At 41.8% G+C, this 17,464-nt stretch overlaps 1 protein-coding gene across 8 annotated transcripts in view; it reads left to right on the top strand.

Moving 5' to 3' along the window:
* Nucleotides 1-14,738, top strand: part of znf423 (zinc finger protein 423) — a 377,947-nt gene extending 363,209 nt beyond the window's left edge. For all 8 annotated transcript variants that reach the window (XM_080186964.1, XM_080186963.1, XM_080186961.1 and 5 more), the window contains one exon: nucleotides 14,103-14,738. In XM_080186964.1, coding sequence (XP_080043090.1) covers nucleotides 14,103-14,132 — 30 coding nt within the window. In that variant the 3' untranslated portion in view covers nucleotides 14,133-14,738. The remainder of the gene's footprint in view (nucleotides 1-14,102) is intronic.
* Nucleotides 14,739-17,464: the final 2,726 nt, after the last annotated feature.

Here is a 17,464-nt window from a genome sequence, read left to right as displayed (position 1 = left end):
TGACCAGGACACCAAGAAGAAATTCCCTGATCTCCTTTACAGTGATGTCATGTGACCTTTGAGGAGGGCATGCAGCATGTCCTAACAGTGTAGCATTCTCTCACAACTACAGTAATGTGAGGGAGTTACTCGCAGCTAACTGAAAGTTGGGTCACTGGAGTTTGTGCATGGGTCTCCATAACGGGACTTGAACCCAAGGGAGGGGTCAAAGACATGAAGAGAACGAGTGCACTGTCACCTCCTGAAGCAAAGTTTCTGCCTTAGAGATGACAGTGCACTCCCTTCCCCCTCCAAATTTAGGTATTCCAAGCTGGCTTCCCATCCTCCACACTTCATAAATTTAGCTCACCTAAAACTCCATTCCCTAAACTGCAGTAAAACCGGCTTGCTCACTTACCACCCCTCTAGTCACTGATCGACATTAACATCTTAGTCCCCCAGTGCCTCCAATTTAAAATGTTCACCCCTGTGTTTAAATCCCCTGATGGTCTCACCATATCCACCTACCCACCCACCCTGCTCCCCTCGCCACCTAGCTCCCGAACCTTCTTTAGACCAACAAACCCCCAACAAACTGTTCTTCCAAATGGCCTGTTGTACATTCCTGGCCACTGCCAAACCATTTTGGCCCTGAGCTGTGTAGTTTCCTCCCTAAATCTCTATTGTCTCCACCTCACTGATAATTTAAGATACTAGATAAAACGTAACTCTTTTACCCAGCTTTTAGTTACCACCTCTCCCTCCCCACTCCCGATACCTTCATCTCTGGCTCGGTGGCTATCTTATTATGCTTGCTGTAAAGTATCTTTGGCTGCTGTCCTACGTTAAAAGCGTTGTTTAAATGCAAGTCATTTTTGCTAAAATTAGCAATGGCTGGAATGTTGGCCTGTATAATCTCTTAATTATGAGATATGTCTATTATTCTCACCAGAACAAAGGTTGCATAATTGGGCAGCCTATCTTATTTAGTACACAATGCACTGACCTGGAAAAAAGGATTGAACAAGATTCTGATTAGGGAGGGAAAAGTAATGTAGTGAAAACAATTGCCGGACCATTGAATTTAGATGCTTTGAAATGTCAATATTTTCTCCCTACTAAATCTACTTACTAATGCTTATAAAGTGCATTGAGTATTTTTGTATTGTTGTGAAAATGAAAGCAAATGTGAAACAGCAAATCATTTTTTCGCTTCAATACTGTTTTCCAAAAATGAATTTCTTTCCCAAACAAAACATGCGTCTTATATTGAGTTAATGCAGTTACTTTTTCAGAAAAAAAAGGATTAATCACGGGAATAACCCCTCAATTTACCAATGGTGAAAAGTGCAGTAGGTCACATTATCATATCATTTGCATGTGGCACAGGTCCAGCTCTGCACTGCAGAAACTGACAAAAACACCAATTTCTGGCACAAGGACATCTTCACACAGCTGGCACCAAAATTACACCATTTCCCAGATAACAATCAAATATTATTTTAAAGGGAGAATGCGTTCACCTAAATTTTTAAATAATTCTGAGGGTTGTGAAGGGAGAGGTCTATGTGATTACTGGTGACCTTCAGCCATCCTTGTCAAACACTTCAATATATGGAACCCATCCTGATACAATGTCATTAAGATCTGCCTAGGGCAGCACAGTGGCAGAGTGGTTATCACTGCTGCCTCAGAGCGCCAGAGACCTGGGTTCGACTCCACACTTGGGTCACTGTCTGTGTGGAATCTGCACATTCTCCCCATGTCTGCATAGATTTCCTCCAGGTGCTCCGGTTTCCTCCCACAGCCTGAAAGACATGCTGTTTAGGTGCATTGGCCGTGCTAAATTCTGCCGCAGTGTACGTAAACGGGTGCCAGAGTGTGGCAACTAGAGGATTTTCACAATAACTTCATTTGTAGTGTTAATGTAAGTTAAGTGTAATGTAAATGTTAATGTAATTGTGATACTAATAAAATAAACTTTAAACTTAAAATCTCTGTGATATCGTGAATGGGCAAATACTCAGGCTTCAGCCTCTTCACTGAAATGGGATGTCAGGAAAGCGCTTACAAAGTGGCTTCCTGTACAAGATATATATTCGCAGGTTGCCCTAATTAACAGTTTGTCGCTGCTCTTTGTGGGATCTTGCTGTATGCAAATTCAGCATTTCCCTACAGCAGTGACTGTTTCAGAAGTACTTGACTGCAAATTGCTTCAGAATATCCTGAGGCCATGAAAGGTGCCATATAAAATTGCACGATTCATCTAATTCTGGATTGAAGTATGAAGTTTTCACCAGTAAGAAAGCTACACCGAGAATAGAGATGGCATTTATTATACTTCCTCCATTTAAAAGGCTTTCTTTACCATTCTGTGCATCTTTTCCTCACCAAAAGAATGGCCGATCGCCTCTATTCCCAAAATATTAATGATGCAAATCGACAACTCCAATGCGAAACTGTGGGAGAGGAACATAACACATTAGCTGATTTTTGTTTCCTACTTCTGCGTGTAAAAAGAGATGTTTCCCAGAGGATTAGCCGAGATTGAAAACTCTGTGGGCTGAATATTTGCTCCTAGGTCAAGTGCACAGTCAGAAAATTTCTGAACCCGACTTGGGAGAAACTGTCTCAAACCATTGGATTTCTCTCTGGGGAGGTGGGGCTGGCGAGTGTGTACTGGCCTTGGCTCACCAATCCAGTAAACAATACAGGGGCAACCACAGGAGCTGCCATGTGCCAAGGCAAGTGGTTTAAAAGGCCTACCACAGTGCTCTGGGACTTCATCATAGTTGTAATAAAAACACTAAAACCCTGTTGCCCTCATCCTCATATATCTTCCATGCGATCCCTATCTCCTCTAACCACTCCCAATAGTTCCCTTAAGCCCCATTCTAACTTAATAGCAACTCATGCCACCCATGACCCCCATTGATTCCCATAACTCATACCAACTTAGTGCCAACCTATTTCTCCCCACTACCTGTGGCCTTGCATCCTTCCTTGATCCATGCCAACTCATCCAGTATCTACCATGGGCAGAATTCAGGAACCGTGCTGAGATTAAATAAAGTTTTAAGTATTTATGTCCCTATCTACTCTGGACTTCACTTCCTAAATATAACACTGCTCTTGATAAAAAGCCAATTCAATTCAATTAATCTCTTCAGGTACTTAATTTTCAATAAAAACAAACATTTGTATTCTTAGCCCTGCATCAAAGTCCTTCTGGAGGAAAATAAGCCACCCTTGCCTGGTCTGACCTATATGATTCCAGACCAACAACAACGTGATTGACTCTTAAGGTGTGTAGCAAATCAAGTTCAAAGGAAAGGACCATGAATGTTAGCCCAGCCAGCAACGCCCAGATCCCTTGACGAATAAATAAAAAATCAAAGACAGGTATTCTCCTTATAATCTTTTTATAACGTCTTAGAGCTGTCAGACTGTGAACTTACAGCACCCTCTTCCACTGTGATAATAGGTTGTGGAAAGCAGTACTATTACTGTAATGATAACGCTCAAGCTTTTGTCACCAAACAGCCATTGAAATTACTAATAATTTGTTGTTAACTGAAAGATACTTCTGTTTGTTCAAAATTTAAAGAGTAGGGGATTTAAATGACTTGACAGTTCCACAGGCTTCCATTGTTTATGCATATTTGTGCATACTTCTAAAATCCCCAGAGGGTACTTGACTTCTCTAAAGAACTCTGATAGCTTTAGAAATTTTCCACAAATTCGTAAATCCCTCAAGTTTTTTTTAGAAACCTCAGTGAGGAAAATTAAGAGCGAAGGTAGCTGCACAGGCTCTGTGAACCTTGGATGTGCAAAATATGTCCTGGCCCTGGTACTCTCTGGTCAGAATTCATTGGGTGGCACTGTAGCATGGTGGTTAGCACTGCTGTTTCACAGCTCCAGGGACCTAGGTTTGATTCCTGGCTTGGGTCACTGTCTGTGTGGAGTTTGCACATTCTCTTCATGTCTATGTGGGTTTCCACCAGGTGCTCCGGTTTCCTCCTACAGTCCAAAGATCTGCAGGGTAGGTTGATTGGCCATGTTAAAATTGCCCCTTAGTGTCCTGAGATGCATCGGTTAGAGAGATTAGCAAGTAAATATGTAGGGATATTGGGGGTAGGGCCTGGGTGGGATTGTGGTCAGTGCAGACTCGATGGGCTGAATGGCCTCTTTCTGCACTGTACGGTTTCTATGATTCTGTTCTAAAATGGTAGGTGCCAGATTTGGGAACAAGACTTACAGATTCAGGGCTGTGGTGCCATTTTGGCTAAGGACCCTTTTCACTGCCATAGATATTTTGGCTTATGTGTGGAATTGCAGACAAAGGAATCCTGGGTGAAATCCTCCTCCATGTCAAGTTTGGTAGGGGGAAGGTAGATGGAGGCCCCACCCCCACCCTGATTAAGACCATGGGGAAGGCCCTTGGGCAGAATTTCCACCCCACCACCAATCAAGGCCCTTACAGGGGCAATTAATCCCTGCTGCTATCAACCCAGGGGTGGAAGAAGAACTCACCATTTGGGTCACATGAAGTGTTGCTAGAAATCTGGGGGTGGGTGGTAAGTGGCAGGATGGGGGTACTGGGACAATTGTTTAAAAGCACTCAGTTCCTGATTGAAGAACTAGAGGAATTGCATTGAGCCACTCCCTGCCCTTGCTGTCTACCAGTCTCCCCAGTGACCCTATACTGTAACATCCTTCCCGCCATCACTTACTGTGCGCTCGGATCCAGTGATGATGAAAGGCTTTGGGTGGGTGTCATACTGGGAGCAGCCACTACCTCCATCGTGCCGCTGCCAGTCAATAAAGCTGCCAACCCTGGCTGACAGATCTCAGGGGGTGGGACTTTCACTGTAAGATTCTTTGATTGTGGGGTAAAGACCATCACTGGCCAGTCAAGTACCTTTATGGCATAAGATGTGGTGGGTCTTCCCCGAAAGGGGTGATGTGGGGGTTTCATCAGCTCAGCAGCCAGACCCTGGCATCTCCTCAAGATTTCATCCTGAGTCTCTATTCTGCTATTTTATTAGAGTGTGAATGCCAGTTCTGAGTTCACACCACTAATACGATAAAAGCATTGAATAACATGCATGTCTCATTGATTTTTAAATGTAAAATTCAGATCAAAACCAGGAAAATGCAATTTTTAATAGTTGACTTTAAAGGCTGGTGAAATTTACAATATAAGTTCTGGTGCTAGTTGTCATCTGCAGCAACTTGTCATTAATTATATGGCACAGTGTCACCAGGTTGACAGTAACTTTGAGCATTTAAATAGCTTTTCATTGTGGCCTTCAAAGACTGATGTAACCTGTCATCACTTCAAGGAGCTATCTTGAGAATTTTGATCCAAAATAGCATTTATCTTTTTTAAGATAGGCTTTCTCAGATGGCTGGTCCCACTGGGTACTGCGTTTGTCCAATGTCAGGTACTGGGACAGATGTGGTAGTGATGAGCCTCGCACATCTGTCTCTATACAATACACTACCAGGAAAACCAGGTCAGGCAGCAGGAGGAGAGAGTGCACAGCTGCAGTTCCCCAAACTGGCTCACTTCCAAGATGGTGGGTTTGCCATGGGGACAAGCAGAAATCTAATCGTCTCTGTAGACCCTTTTTTTTCTGAAAAGTAAAGTTTATGACAACTGCTGTTTCTTTTTGTATGTTGTTACTGGTACAAATGCTGGATTATTATCATGTACAATTCTTGTTTGATACAGACAGTTGTTTTAATTGCTATAATTATCATGTTTGAATGGAACAAATTGAAGTAAAAGTGCTCAGCACCAATATCTGTTTCACACCACCTGAATGTTTATAGTAGGCTGTTGAAAGTGGCTATTAAAACTAGGTTGGTCTAGAAAGTTATACTTTATTGCCTTTGACAGCGTTACAATGAACTGTTTTTGCCTTTTGTACTTTAATGTACCAAATTGATTCTTGAAACCTTGTATTTTGCTTCATACACAAACATAGAAATTAGAAACATGAGTAGGCCATTCGGCCCCTCGCGCCTGCTCCACCATTCAATAGGATCGTGGCTGATTGCATTGTTGTCTTAACTCCATGTTTCACCTATCCCTGATTTGGGACATTGTAAATAAAACAAATATTAGATGCACTTAAGCTGGCATAAGAACCTGAGGTCTGTTTGCTGCTGTAAAATGGGCAAAACGAGCATGGTTGCAAAGATGTTAACTTCTTTTGGCTTTTTTATTAACTATTTCTCTCAAATTTTGGATTTGCCCCATTATCTTCTTTGCTACTTGAATAGGAGATCATTTAAAAAAAAAGTGTCAAAACTTTAACCATTGCATAACTGTAGTGCAAGTATGCCTTATCCCTTACTTTTATTTACATGTGAAATTTCAGCATAACAATAGCAATAGAGTTAGCAAGTAAGGAAAGCCAAGGAAAAAATGCTGCACAGGTTAAATAAGGCACTTCAGATCGGATTAAGCATCATACAACAAAATGTTTGTCGATGGAGTCCATAACTCTCATTTTCTCTCTCAACGTCTGAAATTGAGTAGTTCTGAAATCAAAAGCTGAAGTGGATTTTCACCTGTTTTGAAGTTCAAAATTACACTGATGTTTTGTGCAAAATGGGCTTGGTTTTGATTTAAATCCAGAATAAATGTTTGCCAGTGGGTATTTGAGCCTATGACAGCTGACATGTACAAGCAGAACTAAACCATTCACATCACCCAAATAAGCAGCTCCTGTTCTTATTTACCTTATTGTATGGAAAGATTGTGGCCTGGAGTATCAACTTTCTGCAAAGATTGTACCAGAAATGATGCTGCTTTCCAGAAATGTTTCTTTTCTCTCATATTTCCACCCAAAGTCATTTATGCAACACAAAATTTCCTGCGATCGGATTGCGCTTAAGGTCATAATTCTTTTACCAAAAACAAGTGCTTTAAATGATACTTAAGTGTAGTAACCTGGTGCATTTTGATTAATACAACTGAAAATGGATTTAACACCAAAAAATTATTTTAGTAAGTGTCAAATCCACCATCTGTGAGTATCCTGATTTCAAAGAATGGAAAATAGCTATAAAAGGTTGTGCAGAATCATTCACTAGTTTCATTGACTTTTTTTTATCAGTTTCGTCGCAATTTTGTAAAAATAACTTCAAAGGCTTTTGGAACATGTTATTGGTGTCCTTGTGCTTAAAAAAAAGGCTCAATTTTAAGGGCCTCCTTTGAAGGCCCAAAAATTAGTGGAAATCCACATCAACGCTTAATTCGATCTGGGCGCATGGGCAGTTTTATGTGCCAAACAGGTGGTTTTTAAACCAGCACAAAATATCATGGAAATGTGATGTTGCTGGACATTATTCGCACTCAAAATTCGGCAGTCTTTTTGGTAATTTGCCCAATTTCAGGTAAGTTGTATGGAAAAGGCTGCACGCCTTAGCGGGAACTCCAGATAAGCATGTAAATAATCCTGACCTTTAATATAATCTTTTAATCACTTCTAATCAAAATTCCAATATATCTACAATTGTCATTCTCGTGCTCACCTTACTGGATCAACATAATATATTTCTGTAATGTCAACATTCAATAATTTGTTCTTTTTTTTCTTTCCACATTATATAGGACCATTTAATAGGAGATGGAAGCCTGCACAATAACTAAAAAAAACTAGGTTTATAATTTTATTTTTCAATATTTACTATCATCACTGAGCAGTAAAATTAATTACAAAATTTTCAAAATGTCATCCTAAAAATGTCATTGAGCTGGGTAACGTAACATCGGGGTGCAACATTGAACATTTCCACTGGTCAACCTCTTAATATCCTTTTTCATTTTGACACTTGGAAGTCAAATTGAGCCCAAAACATGACCTCTATTTGACAATATAAATCTCGTGAATTATGAATGTCAAACCAGTGCTGTTTTTAAGTAAACTCACTTCAGGAGTAGGTCTCCTGCCAATAGTGATTCAGACACACAAACGTAGTTTAAACTGTAGGAGGATTTGCATGGATCCATTTGTCCCTTCGACATTTTCAGTGAGGGTTTTATATGTGTATTGTATTCTCGAACATTTATACACTCACTATGGTGAGTGTTGGATTTACTTTAAAAGCTTTTTGACTGCATTTCCGGTTCGCGGGGTTTCTGTGAGGACTTTTTACTTCCATAGCGGAAGTTAGGCGAGGGGCTAGTCGGGAAGGGAGAGCAGGGGGTATAAAAAGAAGACAGTGATAGACAGCGGGCAGCGTCGGGAGCGGGCAGCGGAGTGAGTGGGAACTGAGTGAGAGTTATAAGGGCTTTGGCTCACTGGGCTTAGGCAAGAGCAGGCTTAGACAAGGTGAGTCGCAGTTTCTATCTTTCCCGTGTTGCATTTCGGCACATACAAACCCAAGTGAGGTTGGGACATGGCAGGGGCTATGGGGAGGAACGTTAGCTGTGTTAGGTGCCACATGTGGGAGTTCTTGGAGGCATCACGTCTCCCGAAGGCCCACATCTGCGTCAAGTGTTTAGAGCTGCAGCGTTTGAGGGCCCGGGTCAGGCAACTAGAGGTGCGTTTAGAGGATGCATTTCTGGTTAGGGAGAATGAGGAGTTAATGGATATGAACCATGAACAAGTGGAGGTCCCAGGGGCTGAGGAACAGGATGGGTAGATAACTGTTAAGTGGAAGAAGAAGAATAGTCCTGGTCCAAAGACCACCCCAGCGGCCCCCCAAAAAGTATCGACAGGGGTACAAAAGGAAAGACAGGAGGGCCAGAATGACTCAGAGGGAAGGAAGGGGGCTGGCAATGAGATAGTGGTGGGGGATGGGAGGGTCAAAGGAATTGACAGGAGGTTCTGTGGGCAAAAGCGTGACTCCAGGATGGTAGTCTGCCTCCCTGGAGCAGGGGTACAGAACATATCGGAGAGGATAGAGGGAATTTTGAAAGGGGAGGGGACCCAGGCAGAAGTAATAATACACATAGGAGAGAGGGACGTAGGAAGGCAGAGTAGGGCAGATGTACACAGGCAATTTAGGGAGTTGGGGTGCAAACTGAAGAGCAGGACCTCCACGGTGGCATTCTCTGGGCTGCTGCCTAGTACCAGCAGGGCTAGGAATAATGAGATCATGCAGCTGAATGCATGGCTGAGGGATTGGTGCAAGGTAGAGGGCTTTACTTTTGTAGATCACTGGGAAGTATTTGTGAGAGAAGGGCACCTGTACAGGAGGGATGGGGAAAATTTGAATGGGAGGGGGACAAATGTCTTAGCAGGGAGGTTGGCTGGAGTGTTTAGGCAGGGTTTAAACTAATAGGGAGGGGGAGTGGGGAAGAGACTGATAGCTCATTAGACACTGGGGTTGGGAGCGAGTTGGGTGATAGGGTAGGTTTGGGTAAAAGGAAAATTATCAGGAGGAAGGAGGTTCCGAGTGGGCCTGGAGGGTTGGACTGCGTCTGCTTCAATGCGAGGAGTGTGACGGGTAAAACGGATGAGCTTAGGGCCTTGATGTTCGTGAGGAATTTAGATGTGGTGGCAGTGACGGAGACGTGGTTAAAGGAAGGGCAGGACTGGTGGCTGAATGTTCCTGGGTATAAGTGTTTTAGGTGTGACAGAGGAGGGTTGAAGAGAGGTGGTGGGGTGGCATTATTAGTAAAGGAGCACATCACAGCAGTGCAGAGGGAGGATAATATGGAGGAGTTAGGGATCGAGTCGCTGTGGGTGGAGTTAAGGAATAAAAAGGGAGAGATTACGATGCTAGGGGTATACTATAGGCCACCCAACAGCCCGAGGTCAGTGGAGGAAGGTATTTGCAGAGGCATTTTAGATAGGTGCAGAAAGAATAAGGTGGTTGTAGTGGGTGACTTTAATCTTCCTGGAGTGGATTGGAAGGTCCCTAGAGCTGGAGGTACGGATGGGGAGGAGTTTGTAAAATGTGTGTTGGAAGGGTCCTTGGAGCAGTACGTAACTAGCCCGACTAGGGAAGGGGCTATACTGGATTTAGTATTGAGTAATGAGCCGGGGCAGGTGGTTGAGGTTGCGGTAGGCGAACATGTGGCTAACAGTGACCACGAGTCTGTCTACTTTAGGATAAAAATGGAAAGGGATGAGTGCCGTCCGAAGGCGAGCTATAGCCGGATTAGGAGGGAGCTGAAGGACACTGATTGGGAGGGGTTGTTAGCGGGCAAGTCCACAGTTGATAAGTGGGAGGCTTTCAAGGGCAAACTGATAACGTTGCAGAAAAGGCATGTGCCGGCAAAGACGAAGGGTGGGAAAGGCTGGATTAGAGAGCCGTGGATTAGAGGGGGTATTGAAGACTTGGTCAGGAAGAAGAGAGAGGCATATGTTAGGTTGAAACAACTGGGAAAGGAGAGTGCGCTGGAGGAATATAGAGAGAGTAGGAGGGAGCTTAACAGGGGAGTTAGAAGGGCAAAAAGGGGGCATGAAATGGCTTTGGCTGATAGGATTAAGGAAAATCCAAAGGCATTTTATTCTTATATTAGGAACAAGAGAGTGGTTAGAGGGAAAATTGGTCCTCTTAGGGACAAAGGAGGGGAGCTATGCATCGAGTCTGAGGGAATGGGGGAGATCCTGAATGAATACTTTGCGTCGGTATTCATGAAGGAGAGGGGTTTGGTGTCGTGTAATGTCTTGGAAGGAGCTGTAGATCATTTGAAGGAAATATCCATTACGAGGGAGGAAGTGCTAGGGTTTTTAGGTAGCATAAAAACGGATAAAGCTTCAGGGCCTGATGGTATTTATCCCAGGCTGCTTAGGGAGGTGAAAGATGAAATTGCTGGGCCTCTGATGCAAATCTTTGTCTCTTCTTTGGACACAGGTGAGGTCCCAGAGGACTGGAGGATAGCTAATGTGGTACCGCTGTTTAAAAAGGGCAGTAGGGATAACCCTGGTAATTATAGACCAGTGAGTTTGACATCGTTGTAGGAAAATTATTGGAAAAAATTCTTAGGGATAGGATGTATAAGCATTTGGAGCGTTGCAATCTGATTAGGGATACGCAACATGGCTTTATTCAGGGGAGGTCTTGCCTTACGAATCTGGTAGAATTTTTTGAGGAGGTGACAAAAACGGTTGACGATGGACGAGCCGTTGATGTCATCTATATGGATTTCAGTAAGGCATTTGACAAAGTCCCTCACGGTAGGCTGGTAGAAAAGGTTAAGGCACATGGGATACAAGGACAGGCAGCTAGATAGATTGAAAACTGGCTGGGCAACAGGAGACAGAGAGTAGTAATGGAAGGGTCTTTTTTTGGCTGGAGGTCAGTCACCAGTGGTGTGCCGCAGGGCTCAGTACTGGGACCTCTCCTCTTTGTAATATATATAAACGACTTGGAAGAGGGTGTACGTGGTGTGATCAGCAAGTTTGCAGATGACACCAAGATGGCAGGTTTGGCGGATACTGAGGCGGATTGTCAGGTGACACAGCAGGATATAGATAGGTTGGTATATTGGGCAGATAGATGGCAGATGGAATTTAATCCTGACAAATGCGAGGTGATGCATTTTAGAAGGAATAATGCAGGGAGGAGTTACATGATAAAAGGTAGACCGATTAAGAGTATAGAAATACAGAGGGACCTGGGAGTGCAGGTGCACAAGTCTCTGAAGGTGTCAACACAGGTAGAGAAGGTTGTGAAGAAAGCTTATGGAATGCTAGCCTTTATAGGAAGGGGTATAGAGTATAAGAGCTGTCGTCTAATGCTTCAGTTGTACAGAATGTTGGTTGGACCGCATTTGGAGTACTGCGTCCAGCTCTGGTCACCTTACTACCGGAAGGACGTGGAGACCCTGGAGAGAGTGCAGAGGAGGTTTACCAGGATGCTGCCTGGTATGGAAGGACTGAGTTATGAGGAAAGATTGGAAAAACTGGGGCTCTTCTTAGAAAGACGGAGATTATGGGGGGATCTGATAGAGGTGTATAAAATAATGAAGGGAATAGATAGAGTCAACAGTGGCAGGCTTTTCCCTAGATTGGGGACAACTATTACAAGAGGTCACGATCTAAGGGTGAGGGGGGAGAAGTATAATTTGGATACTAGAGGAAGGTTTTTCACGCAGAGGGTCGTGGGGGTATGGAATGCGCTATCAAGTAAGGTGGTGGAGGCAGGCACATTGGACTTGTTTAAGGTTTACTTATATAGACACGTGAGTGAAACAGGGATGGAGGGTTATAGAAGATGGTATTAAAAAGGGTCAGAGCCTCAGGACGACACTGGAAATGTAATTATACATGTTAATGTTTTGTCTCTTTTAATCCACAGGTGTCAGTCCACCTTGTTGTCAAACGAGGGGCATGCACACAGTGGGTCGTGCATGGGCTGCTCTTGGAGATTTCGAGAGTGGCCTAGTACTTCGTGTTGTTGTGTGTGCTTAATCCTGGACCAGCAGACGGGCACCACAACAGCTCAGTGACTATCACTGCTAGCTGTGCAGATACATGGATTTGGGCCTGTGTCTGTGGGAGTTTGCGCATTCTCCCTGTGGTTGCTTGGGTTTCCTCCGGGTGCTCCAGTTTCCTCCCACACCCCAAAGATGTGCTGTTAGGCTGATTGGTGTACCAAATTGACCCTACACTATTCTCCCCTGGATCTGGCTACATTAGGGGTACCATTCACATACACACAGGGCAGGGTAGGTGTAGGAAAATGCTTTGTTGAAATGACGGCGCGGGCTCGTTGGGCCGAAGGGCCTGTTTCCCGTGCTGGGTTGTTCTTTGTTCTTTGTACATTATATTTAATTGTCTATGTAAGCAGCCTGATATGAGGAATCAGTATTAATGGAGGAATCAGTTACACCCGGTGTCATTAATTTGAGATAATCGCAGAAAATACTGAAAAAATTCAGCAGATCCGGCAGCGTCTGTGGAGAGAGAAACAGTTAGCGTTTCGAGTCCATATGACACTTTGAAACCTTTGGGTGCAGTTCCAAACACAAGATATTGGACTCGAAACGTTAACTTTGTCTGTCTCTCCACAGATGCTGCCAGACCTGCTGAGGTTTTCCAGTATTTCCTGCTTTTATTTCAGATCATCAGCATCCACTGTATTTTGCTCTTATTTTAGTCATTAATTTGAGCTCTGACACCAGATTGCAGTACTATTAGTGCAAATAGTGAAAATGTCTAAGGCAGTTCATGCAATATTTCCATCTGAATAAATTGACATTTGTGAAGATGGGTTTGGAGACTCTTAACGTCTTTTTAAAATGCATGTTGTCAGCTGTGTAGCGGCTGGAAATGCACATAAACATGGATTTTATTGTAAGAAACCACACACAATTGAAAATAATTGGAATTTTTGACTCTATGGCCAGGAAAGATATTTAAACAACGGAAGCTTGCCAGAGGGGAAAAAAAACACAGGTATTGTGCTTCCCTCTTCTGGTAGAGAAACAGAATTCACTGAATATTGACAAAAAGCTTCATATTAAAGGTAACAACAATGAAAGAGTTATTCTCCCAATGATTTGTTGAATTATTCCATGTCTATAGATTTAACCTCTAAATGATTTTCCATTTGATGCACAATTGAATCAAAGATATCACTGTATACCTTCACCATCGATTCAAGCTAATGAATCATTTGCATTTAATGTAAATATTACATATACTGTGTTTAGGGTTTAAGCAGCACTAAAGCTCGATCCAACATTGTATCATATTAAAGTTTTGTCAAATATTTACACCGTAGCTAATGACTGTAACACTACATTCTACACTCTCTCCTTCCCTTCTCTATGAATGGTATGCTTTGTCTATATAGCATGCAAGAAACAATACTTTTCACTGTATGTTAATATATGTGACAATAATTTCAATCAAATCAAAGATCATGATTATCACATATAACATTAATGGCTCAGTCTATTACACTTCTATAACAAAACAAAGATATCTGTGTCAGACCCAACTGGGTACCCTTATAAAGAATTATTATTGAGTTTAATCTTGCACTTGTTAAACTAATGAAAAATAGAACCTGGTGCAGCTAACAATTACTGGTGTTTTTCTGCATAAAGCGAAATTGTACAAGTTTTTACATTATCTGCAGCGAGCCCTGGATGGATATGGACACGTGTTATTTATCCCTTATGGGTTTTTTTTTTGTCTTTCCAGAACCACATGATGAGTCAGCACGCACAGTAAGGTGTCAGCACTGCGAGACATATTCTCTGCAGAAGACTCGACAGAGACACAGTGGGAGAGAACTTTTGAACATTACATCCAATCAAAGTGTCATTTGAAACCCAGATGTAAAACTAATGATTTGGCCATGAGGCACTGCTATTATAAGCAGTTTGAAATGAATATTAATGTAACAGATTAAAAGTATTCTATGCTCAGTATTTTTCTGTCCTGCTTTTAACTAGTGAGTTCACAGCTTTTGCTTCTAATCAGAGTTATAGTGTGTTAGAAACATCAGCTTTGTTGCTGTTGTCCTTTGTTGCTTATGTAGTAAGCTAATAGGTGTCAAAATAACTAGATGTATTTTGTTAATACTTGCTTTTAAATGCAGAATTAGCCATTTGTGATAACTGTGATGCGCTAGCTTGCCATTGTCAGAATATTTTTTTTCTTTTTGTCAAAGAAGAATGTTTTAATTGAATTGACCAGTTCACAGTACAATGAAAAAACTATGTAAAGAAAAACAATGATTACAGTGCAACTGGATGGTGTTGGCTTATAAAATGTGATTTACCTGATTGCAATAACTAGGACAGTATAATAAAGGGAAACCACGCACTTAATTTCTCCTTGTACTTGTGTGAATGTATGTGTTGGGTTATTATTCTCTGCCCACCAAAAGGTCTTGACCACATTAGGATGTATTAAATCACCAACATACATAATGCAAATATTTCAGTTTTACACAGTAGCTTGATATTAAGAGTCGGCATGCAGAGAATACACGGTCATGATTAACTCTAAAATTTCGAGCAGCTTTGGTGTCCGACAATACTCTGCATGTCATGGAGGACATAAAGTCCTTACACACTTTCAATGTAATATGACTCCATTTCCCCTTATATGATACCAGAACTCCCTCCTGTTCTTTAATTCACCCCAGAGATATTCAGTGAAATTGAGGTCAGGATTGTCTCCAACTTCTTTCAGGAATATCTCACTAACCTCATTTTACTAGGTTACAGGCACTGTAAATGCAAGTTGTTGTTGTTTCCATTGCTCACAATCTGCATTGTCTGGCAGGGTATGGCTTCAGCCTGAAATACCGCAATACCATTAGAAGTGGAGGAGGCAGTGTTGAATTTGAAGTGGTAGGGCAGAAGAATATAGGTGAACTGTATTTATTTTCTTTTGCAACCTTATATTGGTTTTTTTTTGGTCCTGGATGGCTTTGTGCCCTAGTTGGAATATGTTAGTGTATTTATGGCAGTTTATAAAATGTCGGCCATGAAAACTTTTCACTGTAGCTTTCTTTCTCTATTTTCAATTAGGATCTGTATGCATCTTTTCAGCCTTTCCATGAAAACTATCATTATGTCAATTATTATGAATAATTTATTAACAAATCTGACTAATACAGGTTATACCATGCCTACTACTAAAACATAACCATTTCTCTAATAGCTGGATAACTAAAACACTTGAACTTTGCTGTTTGAGATTGGGCAGAGATACTGAAACTTCACATGGTTACTAAACAGAATCCTCCTACCTGACTTTCTCCTAATCAAACAGTACTTTGAGAATAATTGCGTGCACATAGCACCTAGCTGTATCAAATGGGAGTGTATTCTGAATACACAACACAAACACTGCCTCAACTTCTTACCCACAGTAGATCAAAACTTGAAATTGGGATCTTACAGCTCTGGAAATGATAGACTTTTCCCAAATTTATAACTTGAATTTCTAGTCTGTCATTTTCAGAGCTGTAAGATCCCAATTTCGAGTTTTGATTTACTGTGGGCAAGAAAGTCGAAGCAGTGTTTGTGTGATGCATTTAGAATGTACTCACATGACACAGCAGGGTGCTTGATACATTTTATTATTCTGAAAGTGTTGTTTGAGATCTTGGGAGAGAATCAGGAAAGAGGATTCTGTTTGTTAACCACACAAAGTTTCAGTATCTCTGCCCAATCTCAAATTGTGAGGTTTGAGTGTTTTAGTTACCTAGCTACTGGAGAAATGGTTAAGTCCTTAGTGGTATACGCATTCTACCCTGTATTGATCAGACTTTTTAAGATTTCAGTTAATGATAGTTCTCATGGAATGGTTATTTAGTTCTGAAAAGGGTGCATAGAGTTCCTGACTGAAAACGGAGAAGGTTAAAGAAAAAAGTTTTTAATGGCTGACGTTTTATAAACTGCCAAGGATACACATATACGTTCTGACTAGGGTGCATGTTAAGTTACAACAACCAGTTAACATGCTTAGTTTTTCTCTTTTCCATTAGAAAACTTCCACACTATTCAGTATCACTTCGAAAAAGCAAGCTGGTAGTCCACTTTCCGGTCTCTGCTACTTGTGTGCTGACTGCTAAATGATGTGTCAGGGTCAATATTGACTCACACTCCTATTCACATTTGTTTCCTGTAAATGAGCTCAGATTGGGGCACCTTGAGGTGTAAACGTGTGCTTAGTCACCTCATGGGAACCTTATGTTATGAAGAAAATAGCTAAAGTAATAAACTAATAGGTGTCAAAATAATTAAATGTATTTTATCAATGCAACTTTTGATTTTAGTTAGTATATTAACTTGTGCCACTGGTAATTGCTGTCCATCTTCTAGTCCAGCCTAAGTTGCATGTAAACTTGCCAAGAAAAGTTCGGCTGCAACATTTGGCCCTTACTTTTAGCACTAACAGTGCCACTTTAGCTCCAAATGAAGTCCATGCTGCATGCAAATATGGTGCCAGACACCATTTTGTCAGAGCATTACCACGTACGCAAGGAGAGTCCACCAGAAGTGTGTAGACAATTTCTGATGTCTGATTTGATGCCAGTGCTGCCATTTTGGAGCACAACGTTCCAACTAATGTCATCTTTTAATGATACATAGAGCTTGTATTCAGCAGCATGACAGCAACCATCAACATCCTGCCCTGCGTCTACCCACCAGTGATGTGGAAATGCCGGCATTGGACTGGGGTAAACACAGTAAGAAGTTTCACAACACCAGGTTAAAATCCAACAGCTCTATTTGGTAGTAAACGCCACTAGCTTCCAAAACTTAGTGACGTTTATTACCAAATAAACCTGTTGGACTTTAACCTGGTGTTGTGAGACTGCTTACTGTGTCTATCCACCAACAGCAGTGCTGTTTAAAGGGATTATTAACTACTTTCACATTGTTACCTACTGATTTCCACTAGCTGACACTGTGAATGAGGAAGTATTTGGCAGTTTCCAGAATTTTCTAAAGTTGTTGCAGTCTGTAAGGGGTGGCATATCTGAAATACTCTGTCCTGACAAATTTTAAAATGGGTGGCAAAAGATCGAAAGATGGAAATTG

Source organism: Carcharhinus amblyrhynchos, chromosome 4 (genome assembly GCF_965287045.1).
Source record: "Carcharhinus amblyrhynchos chromosome 4, sCarAmb.v2.hapA, whole genome shotgun sequence".
Lineage (NCBI taxonomy): Eukaryota > Metazoa > Chordata > Chondrichthyes > Carcharhiniformes > Carcharhinidae > Carcharhinus > Carcharhinus amblyrhynchos.
This window is presented reverse-complemented; position numbering and strand designations above follow the sequence as displayed.